Source organism: Bison bison, unplaced genomic scaffold (genome assembly GCF_000754665.1).
Source record: "Bison bison bison isolate TAMUID 2011002044 unplaced genomic scaffold, Bison_UMD1.0 scf7180017863978, whole genome shotgun sequence".
Taxonomy (NCBI): Eukaryota; Metazoa; Chordata; class Mammalia; order Artiodactyla; family Bovidae; genus Bison; species Bison bison.
Window position 1 is genome coordinate 351,801 of NW_011494550.1, and position 11,493 is coordinate 363,293.

Here is an 11,493-nt window from a genome sequence, read left to right on the forward strand (position 1 = left end):
ACTTCACTTTCACTTTTCACTTTCATGCATTGGAGAAGGAAATGGCAACCCCCTCCAGTGTTCTTGCCTGGAGAATCTCAGGGACGGGGGAGCCTGGTGGGCTGCCATCTATGGGGTCGAACAGAGTCGGACACGACTGAAGTGACTTAGCATAGCATTAGCATACCTCAAAATAATAAAAGCTATATATGACAAACCCACAGCAAACATTATCCTCAATGGTGAAAAATTGAAAGCATTTCCCCTAAAGTCAGGAACAAAACAAGGATGCCCACTCTTACCACTACTATTCAATATAGTGTTGGAAGTTTTGGCCACAGCGATCAGAGTAGAAAAGGAAATAAAAAGAATCAAGATTGGAAAAGAAGAAGTAAAACTCTCACTGTTTGCAGATGACATGATCCTCTACATAGAAAACCCAAAAGAATCCACCAAAAAATTACTAGAGCTAATCAATGAATATAGTAAAGTTGCAGGATATAAAATCAACACACAGAAATCCCTTGAATTTCTATACACTAATAATGAGAAAATAGAGAAATTAAGGAAACAATTCCATTCACTGTTGCAATGAAAAGAATAAAACACTTAAGTATATATCACCTAAATAAACAAAAGACCTATATATATAAAAATATAAAACACTAGTGAAAGAAATCAAAGAGGACACAAATAGATGGAAAAATATACCATGTTCATGGATCAGAAGAATCAATATAGTGGAAATGAGTATACTACCCAAAGCAATCTATAGATTCAATGCAATCCCTATCAAGCTACCAACAGTATTTTTCACAGAGCCAGAACAAATAATTTCACAATTTGTACAGAAATACAAAAAACCTCTAATAGCCAAAGCAATCTTGAGAAAGAAGAATGGAAGTGGAAGAATCAACCTGCCTGACTTCAGGCTCTACTACAAAGCCACAGTCATCAAGACAGTATGGTGCTGGCACAAAGACAGAAATATAGATCAATGGAACAAAAGAGAAAGCCCAGAGATAAATCCACGCACCTATGGAGGGACTGGGGGCAAGAAGAGAAGGGGACGACAGAGGATGAGATGGCTGGATGGCATCACTGACTCGATGGATGTGAGTCTCAGTGAACTCTGGGAGTTGGTGATGTACAGGGAGGCCTGGAGTGCTGCGATTCATGGGGTCGCAAAGAGTCGGACACAACTAAGCGACTGATCTGATCTGATGGACACCTTATCTTTGACAAAGGCAACAACATACAATGGAGAAAAGACAATCTCTTTAACAAGTGGTGCTGGGAAAACTGGTCAACCGCTTGTAAATGAAACTAGAACACTTTCTAACACCATACACAAAAATAAACTCAAAATGGATTAAAGATCTAAACATAAGACCGGAAACTATAAAACTCCTAGAGGAAAACATAAGCAAAACACTCTCCAACATAAATCACAACAAGATCCTCTATGACCCACCTCTTGGAATATTGGAAATAAAAGCAAAAATAAACAAATGGGACCTAATTAAAATTAAAAGCTTCTGCACAACAAAGGAAACTATAAGCAAGGTGAAAAGACAGCCTTCAGAATGGGAGAAAATAATAGCAAATGAAGCAACTGACAAAGAATTAATCTCAAAAACATACAAGCAACTCCTGCAGCTCAATTCCAGAAAAATAAATGACCCAATCAAAAAATGGGCCAAAGAACTAAACAGACATTTCTCCAAAGAAGACATACAGATGGCTAACAAACACATGAAAAGATGCTCAACATCACTCATTATCAGAGAAATGCAAATCAAAACCACAATGCAAAATGCAAATCAAAACCACCATTTCACGCCAGTCAGAATGGCTGCTATCCAAAAGTCTATAAGCAATAAATGCTGGAGAGGGTGTGGAGAAAAGGGAACCCTCTTACTCTGTTGGTGGGAATGCAAACTAGTACAGCCACTCTGGGGAACAGTGTGGAGATTCCTTAAAAAACTAGAAATAGAACTGCCATATGACCCAGCAATCCCACTGCTGGGCATACACACCGAGGAAACTAGAATTGAAAGAGACACATGTACCTCAATGTTCATCGCAGCACAGTTTATAATAGCCAGGACATGGAAGCAACCTAGAATGTCCATCAGCAGACGAATGGATAAGAAAGCTGTGGTACATATACACAATCGAATATTACTCAGCCATTAAAAAGAATGCATTTGAATCAGTTCTAATGAGGTGGATGAAACTGGAGCCTATTATACAGAGTGAAGCAAGCCAGAAAGAGAAACACCAATACAGTACAACAATGCATATACATGGAATTTAGAAAGATGGTAATGATAACCCTGTATGTGAGACAGCAAAAGGGACACAGATGTATAGAACAGTCTTTTGGACTCTGTGGGAGAGGGCAAGGGTGGGATGAAATGGGAGAATGGCATTGAAACATGTATATTATCATATGTGAAATGAATCACCAGTCCAGGTTCAATACATGATACAGGATGCCTGGGCTTGGTACACTGTGATGACCCAGAGGGATGGGATGGGGAGGGAGGTGGGAGGGGGGTTCAGGATGGGGACATGTACACCCATGGCAGACTCATGGCAATGTATGGCAAAACCACTAAAATATTGTAAAGTAATTAGCCTCCAATTAAAATAAATAAATTTATATTTTAAAAGAGAAAAAAAAATAAAAGGATATCTCCTTCTCCTTTCCCTTCCTGTTGTTCAATGTCGAGCTCTGACCCGCCTCCTCCAGGAAGTCCCTTCTGATTGTCCTAGCCAGTCTCCCCTCCCTCATCTGCTCCTTTGGATCTATGTCTCATGTTCCCAGGCCCTTGGCCAAGACTCACTCTTGGCAATTGCTGTCATAACTGAAGACACATTTCTGCAGACTGTCCAGGGTCATGAGGCTGATGTGTTCAAACATGTCCAGATGGGTGTGGCCTTCTGTGATCAGACGCTGCCACTTGGCCTGGACAGAGAAGGGAACAGCGTTAGGGCTGAAAGCTTGTTCCTCTGAGCCTCTCCTCAGTCTGAACCACTTGGATGGACTCCCTCAGATCCTGCATCCTGGGCCTGGGATCCCCTTTCCAGGAAGAACCAGGCTTGGGTGGAAGTGAAAGTTGTTACTGTTAGGACGTTAAGTCCCCATGGCTAGGAGTCAGGAGATCTGGGTTTTTTAAATCCTGGCTCTGTTTCCTACATCTTTGTATACTGTGGTAACATTAATGCATAAAGTAGGTACACAGCAAATGTTAACTTTCTTCCTGCTTATTTTTGTAAATTGATTAAGAAAATGTCCCCTATGTTGAAAGAAGTAGTCTTACATGAGCTCTGAGTAACCCTGCCCTTTAATGTTGGGTATGCAAAAAAAAAAAAAATTGCAAGATCTCTACATTCTTTACCTTAACCATTTTGCAGAGTTATATTTATAGGCAACAACCTTGAGGGGTGAGGTTATGTCTCCCCCTGGACAAATATCAAGCTTGCTTCTAATCCTATAAAATTCATAAAGTCCCTAAACCTATACTCCTACCCCCAGTAATACAACATGCTACATGAGCAGGCAGCAATTGAAGACCATTTGTGGCATCTGCATGGGATTTGGTGACATGGAGGAAGAACGCAACCAACTAGAAGCACATGCTGTTTGCTGGGCCAAAAGTAAGAAACTGTCCTTTGTCTCTGACCCAGGATCTCATGTATTCTGGCAGAATCCATGAAACAGTAGCAAGCTCACTTGAAGCCTGTATGTAGGAAAAATTCCAAGCACTTCACAGAAGCCTGCCTTCTAGTCCTTCATTTCCCTATGTATATATCCCAAGCCTTTGCAATGTAATTTCTCAGAAGCTTCTATTATGAGATGGAGCCTATTTCACCATCTTTCATTTATGACCTGCTCCTAGACTTGTTTTGGCCAGTAGACCATGCTGAAAACGATGAGATGCTTATCCCAAACCTAGATCCCAAGGGACATTGTAGTTCCCCTCAATCTGAGGGAACCCTGCTTCTGTGATGTGAACAAGCCTCAGATACCTTCTAAAGGAAGACAGTCATGAAAGGAAATCCATTTGCCCCAGGCGAGGTCATCCTAGATCAAATTGCAGTCAGCCAAGCCCTTAATGTGACAGAGCACAGAACTTTGGCTCAGCAAAGTTTCCTGTCTGACCCACAGCTGATCACAGATACATGGGCGGCCCCATCCACCTCCACAAGGACCGGCCAACTGACCTACAGTCCTGTTGTCAACACTAAACTCTTATTGTTTCGAAGTTGTTACTTGGGAATAACCACTACACAGTGTGCCTCATTATCACCAAACATATTCCAAGATTTCAAGGCTTCCCTAATGGAAACAGAGAAACTAAAACCTACTATGTGCCAGAGACATGGCTCCATACGTCTCAACCCCCTGCAAAGCAGGGATCACAGCGTACTCATTTTTATAGCTGAAGAAACTGAGGCTCAGAAAGAACAATGGACTCAAGCTGCCCAGAAGAGGCAGAATTCCAAAATGATATCTCTGAGTCTCCATTATCTCCAAGAATCCAGCTGGGACCCTGGGTTCAAGAGACTCACATGCATGGTGTCTGCGCTCTTGGTGAAAATCTTCATATAGGGCTTCAGGATGTTGAAGTGGAAGGCGGGTGTCAGCATGCGACGGTGCCTGCTCCACTTTTCACCAGCACTCAGCAGGAGCCCATCCCCTAGCAGAGACAGCCACGGGGAGTGGGCAAAGGAAGACCTTCTCCTGGGTCCCCAGAGTCATCCCTAACCCCCTTCACAAACAGTTACTCACCCAGCCAAGGCTTCAGAAAGTCATAGAAGATCACATCCTTGGGTGCAGCAGCAGCTGACATGAAGGAGGACCATCAGGGGCCAGGGAGAGGGGGAGGGGACAATCTTTTGTGTGGAATAGAGGATCCCAGCCAGGAATCTGCCCACTCTGAGCCCTCCATAGCAGGAATGGGATCAAGAGCATAGGAAGCCAGAAGCCAGGTGGAGAGGTGACAGAAGGCAGGGACCAGACCAGGCTGCAGAACAGAAAAGAGCAAAGCAGAGTCCATAGACACAACTCTGTGTGCTTAGACACACCCCAACATGACACAACATGCCCCAACATTCCCTGACACAGCTCCTACATGGTCCAACAGGTTATGAAGACACAGGCATAACTCAGAACTTTACAAAACATCATTATGGGGACCAAGGACACCACATCTGCCCCAGTACTGACCTCTTCTGAGACATCTGACATGGCCACATGTGTTAACATGTCCTGACATGGCTCCAACATGAATGACACAACCTGATATGACCCAACAGCTCTGCCATGAACCTGAAGACCATCTGACCTGACCTCAGTGTGCCCCAGGCAGGCTCCAGACAGGACTTGAATATACTGATGACCTGAACCAGGGGACCCAAGCATACCCTAAAACCTGCATCAGACAAGACTCACATAAGGTCTCAAGCATTTCTGAGTGACCCTGAGTCCCAGACCTCAGACAGACCCCAAATGTGGCCCAAACATGACCAGCAGGAGAATCAGACAATCTCAGAGAAGAACCAATCAGGTCCTAACATGCCTCAGATATCTTTGGCCACAGCTGAACCTCAGGTATGAATCTCTGACCTCAGGTGTAAACATATATCAAGTGTCACCAGTATAACATATGCCAGCTGTAACCAGAGTTCAGGGAGAAACATAAACCTGACCAGACATGGCCATGCATCCCACATCACACAGACATGCCCTAGGCATGAGTAGACATGTCTGGAGGTCAGGCAGATGAGGGATCCAGGTGAGAGAGAGACATTGGTATCTCTGCCACACACCCCTCTGCCTGCACCCTGGTCACCCACACACCTGAAAGCAACACTTTGGCCATGGCAGCAAGCAAGCTGTGGCCAGGGAGGCATCTACCTGGAGCAAAGAGCACAGGCTTGATGCAGGTGGGGTGGATGGTGCGGATGATCACACTCCAGGACCCGACCCACTAGCAGTACACATCCCCATAGGTGCTGGTCAGGCCCTGTGTGTACAGGAGACCTTCCTCTTAGCTCCAAATCTGGAAAGGAACAAAAAGGACCCAATTCACAATCTTCTAGGCTGCCAGAGGCAAAGACTGGCAAGGCAGTAATTGACACCTGCACTCATGGATCACCTCTAGCAGCTGCTCCTCTGTTCTCAGTCTCTTCCCAGGGTCCCTCCTACACCTTTTATGAACTGGGATCTGTTGGGTACAGAATGGCCTTCCCAGGTGGTGCTAGTGGTAAAGAACCTGCCTGCCAATGCAGGAGATGTAAGAGATAGGGGTTCTATCCCTGAGTCAGGAAGATCCTCTGGAGGAGGGCATGGAACCCCACTCCAGTGTTCTTGCCTGGAGAATCCCACAGACAGAGAAGCCTGATGGGCTACAGTCCATGGGGTCACACAGAGTTGGATATGACTGAAGCAACTCAGCATGCTTGCAAGGATACATGATAGAAAGGGGACTTCCCTGTTTGGACCCCAAACACCATTTTCATGCAACTTCTCTTCCATCCCCATATTCCAGGTGAAGAAACTCTGGCTCTACATAATAATTTGCCGACATTCTCATAGACAGTAAGCCTGAGGTGGAAGTCCAAGTCTGTCCAAATACAGAGCTTGAGTTCTTAGCCATTAAACTGCTCTGAATCCCAAAACAATAGCTCAGAGGACCCTGTGCCTCCAAGACCAGACACTCAGAGGCTTGCGGAACTGGTCCTATGAATCTGGCAAGGGAAATTAAAGGAAATCCTATCATTTTCCTAGAAATGTTGTGAATGAGCTGATTTTTCTGTGGGGATTGAGCTTCTGGGCTTAATCTTAACCAGGATGACAGGGAAGCCATCATAGATGAACTCAGGACTAAATGATGAAGACAGATGTCTGATGACATTATTTAGTATGTGGAGCCCAGCTAGGCCTGAATATACCCTCAAGGAGGGTGACTTCAAAGTCAATTGATTTCTTGGCGAAGTTCATAGTAGGGTGGTTTTTTCCCCACTACTAACAATGAAAGACAACTTCAGCAGCCAGAGGCAGTCAGGGTGCTTCCAAGGCTCACCCAGCATTATGGTGTCAGAGCCAAGGTTTCTGCCACATGCTTCCTGTCCCCCTTGCCTGCTTGGACTGTCGAAGAGTGGGAGGGGCAGAGGACAAAGGAAGGGAGCCAGGGTGTGGTAGAGTCTCCTCAGGAAGATTCCTGGGGCCTGGAGAAGGAGGACACTGAACTGGAAGTGGTCAAGCCCCAGGATTGGGTCAAAGAAACCGACCCTTCAGAGAGGTAGATGTCAGGTTTCAAGATGGCGGTGGTTGGGTGGTTGACCGAAAGGCCGAGGTGAAGGCCCTTACGAAGTCAAACGGGCCGAGAATCATTTTAAAAAAAGAAAAGAAAAAAAAAAAAAAAAGAGAGAGGTAGATGTCATGGAAATAGCAACCTGGATCCTGCACCAGCTAGGAGCCTTCATTGCTCTCGGACAGGGGATGCGTGGGATGAGGCCAGACCTGGAAAGGGGTCTGGGAGGCCATGGATGCTTATAACATCCCTCTACTCTTTGCTTGAAAAAATTTCTGCTCATCGCTCCAGACCCAGTTCCAGAAACTCCTCCTCCAGGAAGACTTCCAGCATGCCCCAGCAGAGAGCCTTGCTTCTTCTCTGCATTGTCACAGCCCAACATCTTCCTCTGGCCAGGTCCTGACCTACCACACCAGATATGTGACCTCAAGACTAAGGGTGTCCTTCACCCAGAACACCAGGGTTGGGTAGAGACAGCTTTGGGAGGAGGGAAGAGGCAGCAAGAACGGTATTGGTGAATATTTGAAGGAAAGAGAAAGATGGCTGAGACAGACGAGGGGAAGTGGAGTGGGGTTGGTAGGGGCCACATAGAAGCTTGGCAGGGAGGAGCTGGAAGCCCAGAGGTGTGTCATGGCACCCACCATCACAAGCTCTGCATGGGTACCTGAGGCATTGGCGACGATCCGGATCATGTCAGGGTGGCAGAAAATGATGATGGGAATGGCAGGGCCAAGGCAGATCCTAAATCCTTGGGGGTAGTTGGCTACCAGCTGGGTGAAGTCCCGCAAGCCCTTCTCCGTGGGGGGGTACTGCAAGCAAAGTAAGGGCCATCACTCTTCTAAAGAAGCCACTGCAATGGACAGTGTGTGGGATTCTGCACAAATGGAGGGAACTTTTGCTTCCTCCTTCCCTCTGGGGGAGAGAGGGTCCTGGAGCATCTCCAAGTCCCAAGGATATACCCCAGAGCACAGGAAAAAAACAGGCTTTCTGCCCACAGGGAGGCTGATCTTGGCTTGAGAAGGCAAGTTTTTCTTGACCTGGGAGTGATTTCAGCCCCAAGGGGTGGCCATAGAGGAGATGCCCACCGGGGAGGTTTGTGGATAGCAGGGTGGCCTCAGGACTCCTCCCTGGGTTTGTTCTCACTTTATTTCATAGTCTGTTCCATCTACATAGTCTCCAGTCCCTGGCATGCTGAAGGGTCTGCAGACCTAAGACCTTCCAGTCCTGATCTACTGCAAGGGACAGATGTGAACTCTGCTTAACCATCAGGAAAGCGGCTCTGATCTCTGCTGGCCAGGCTCTGCATCCTGTCTAACCTATGGGTGTACCATTTACACAGAAGAAACAGAGGCCATGTTCCCCAAAGAGGGTAGAATGGAGGGTTGTCTCCTGGTGAAACCCTCAGAATCCTCCCCGTCTGGGTGCCCCATTCAAGTCTGACAAATACCCCCAGATGTTCTTGGGAAGTGAACATAAGTCACTCTCACCTCTGTGACTTGCTTTCCTCTGCCCAAAGGCCACCTGAGCACTCAAAGCACTTGAGATTGGTCCAGAGAGGAAGAGTCACTTATCTGAGGTCACACAGAAAGAGGGGCTAGAGAAAGGAAGAGTGACCAAGACCAGACCCCACCACCAAGCCGTTAGAGGGGACGGCAGAACTGCAGTGATTTTGTAACATTCCTACTTTCCCCAGACTTGGCTGAGACCCTTTCAAGACCCAGAATCTCAGGAAATCTTCCCTGCAGGCTTTAGAATGTATTTCCCTTCTGAATGTTGCCATAATAAACAATAAAATTGCAGTAAGTCCTCCCCCAAGTTGTAGTTCTCATCCCAGGCAGGAAAGAAAAGTTGCATTCATCTCTTAGCTGGGCTGCCAGGCAGAAGGTGCTGGACACCCATTCATTTGACTTTGACCGAGGGAGTTGATGGAATGTTCATTACCTAGGTCCTCAAGCATTTATCTTGCATGCTTACAGTATATGCCAGCCCCGCACTTGGCACTGTAGTGTCTGCTCACCAGAACTGTCATCAAATTGGGAGGTGGTTAATAAGTAATTGGACAATTTACTGTTCAATTATCATGAGAAAGGCCAATGAAAGTTCAAGGTCTGGTGCACAAGGTGGGCAGGCGTGGAGGAGAGGAAGGTCTAAAAAGGCTTTTGAAAGAGGAAATGATTGTCCAACTTTATCCAGATGGGGTGAGGGGACCAGTGGGACCTCTTGGTTGGGGGGGAGTATGAGAAGAGGGAGGGGTCCCTGAACAGGGAGGGGGTGGGTAGCTCTATGCCATAGGTGGGGATGGGGAGGTGATAGCTGTTTCCTGGAAGGAAGCCGTAACCCAGAATGAAAAGACACAGGAAAGTGGCCACATGCAGAGCAGACCCTGGACAGCACCCTTGAGGAGGTCTCAAGGCCACCATGCAGACTGGAGAGGCCAAGGGACCAGGTTCTGTGCAGCCCAGCCTCTGAGGTGCACTAATGTGTGCAAGGCAGGCAGGAAATGGACCCCAAAGCAGGCTAAGGCTGGAAAGACAGGATGTGGGGAAGGTCTCAGTGGCAGAGCAGAGGAATGAGGGAGGGAGGGAAGAGGGGGCTCCCTGGCCTCCCTGGCTTCTCTGCTGTCCTAGACCCCAGCCCAAACCCTGAGGCCTATTCATGAAGTCCATCCAACCTGATCCCCCAGACCTGTCCTGCTGCTCACACTCACCTGGCCCATGTGACCCAAGAACCAGTTGCGTTTTGGTGGTTGTGGGAAACACTGAAGGTGGCGAGAGTTGTTGTAGAAGGTGTAAGTCCAGGCCAGGACGTGGGCCAGGATCCAGGAGGCCCCAACCAGCACCAGCAGCAGCCACGGAGAGGCTGCCACCGGCCTGAGTCCCAGCCAGGATAGGCTCAGCTCCAGCATCCTGTGGTCAGATGGGGTGCAGAGTGAGTCCTGAGGATGAAGGAAGAGACAGTGATGGTGAGCTGTGAGGCAGAGATGGAAAGAGGGAGAGGAGCAAGGGAATGAGGGGCAGGGATGGGGAGTGATGGGGATGGGCAAGATGGGCTCAGAGACAGGTAGACAGGGGCTGGGAGAGGGGAGGGAGAAACAGAAATTTAGAGGAAGAGGGAGAGAGAGAGACTGAGGCTGGGAGAGGAAAGGGAGAGCCAGAGAAATTCAGAGGAAAGACAGAAACAAAGAGAGAGAGACAGAAAGACATACACACAGATAGAGTGTGTGTATTTGTTACCCACTGGTATCTATTCATTTCCTAGGCCAGTTTATTACCTGGAACCACTGCTTAGGGCAGTCTGCCCCACCCCTAGCTATGGCACCACCACCCAACCCACTGCCCACCTCTTGTCTCCCAACCTAGCACTCTCTGTCAGGAGCAGGTTGCTGACACAGGGTTTCCTGGCCCCTCCTCCTAGAAGGTCTCTCTCCCTGGCCTGACCTCTGATCTAGGAGAGGCTGGGCTTGGTGGCCCAGCCAGCCAATCCCCACAGCCTCTTTACCTCCCCCACCCCATTCCTGGCAGCTGCCCAAATAGACTTTGGAGTAAGAGGGGCTATACTGAGAGAGGTCTTGCAAATCAGCTCAGAGTACCATAGTGTGAAAATTGATCTGCAGGACTCAGTACCTCCCATGATAACAAGATGGGGGGCGGGAAACGGTGACTCTGAATCTCAAGTTAACAGCCGCCCCTGCCCTTCCAAGGTCAGGGTGCAGCAGGCAAAAGCATAAACGTTCGGGTGCCAGGTGAGCAGGGGAAGCATCTCCTGGACTCTTTGTGGGCCAGAAGGACATGATGCACAGATGGGCTTCCCTGGTGGCTCAGGTGGTAAAGAATCTGCCCACAATGAGGGAGACCTGGGTTCAGTCCCTGGGTTGGGACGATCTCCTGGAAAAGGGAATGGCAACCCACTCTAGTATTCTTGCTTGGAGAACTCCTTGGACAGAGGAGCCTGGTGGGCTACAGTTCATGGGGTCACAAAGAGTCAGACATGACTGAGCGACTGACCCACTAGGCGCAAAATCAGGAAGCTCAGAACTATGAAGCCTCTGGTCTCCAGGGCACACAGCCTGGCAGGAGCTCAAGTCCTATTTCCAAGCAACCCAGGGCCTGGGGTGAGACATGACTTTTGGGAACAGAATAGAATCCAGCCTGGCTGTGGATTACCTTCATCAGATTCAGAGGGTAAA

The 11,493-nt window shown here is 47.9% G+C and overlaps 1 protein-coding gene across 5 annotated transcripts in view; it reads right to left on the reverse strand.

Moving 5' to 3' along the window:
• LOC104984299 (phylloquinone omega-hydroxylase CYP4F2-like) overlaps positions 1-10,735 on the reverse strand; it is a 24,967-nt gene extending 14,232 nt beyond the window's left edge. The window contains exons 1-6 of one of the 5 annotated variants that reach the window (XM_010833974.1): positions 10,663-10,735; positions 10,015-10,242; positions 7,972-8,116; positions 4,781-4,834; positions 4,561-4,688; positions 2,832-2,953 (exon numbers count right to left, since the gene is read on the reverse strand). In XM_010833974.1, coding sequence (XP_010832276.1) covers positions 2,832-2,953; positions 4,561-4,688; positions 4,781-4,834; positions 7,972-8,116; positions 10,015-10,212 — 647 coding nt within the window. In that variant the 5' untranslated portion in view covers positions 10,213-10,242; positions 10,663-10,735. Of the gene's footprint in view, positions 1-2,831; positions 2,954-4,560; positions 4,689-4,780; positions 4,835-7,971; positions 8,117-10,014; positions 10,243-10,512 lie in introns of all 5 variants that reach the window. The other 4 variants (XM_010833970.1, XM_010833971.1, XM_010833972.1 and 1 more) reach the window with 4 other exon arrangements.
• Between the last annotated feature and the right edge of the window lie 758 nt (positions 10,736-11,493).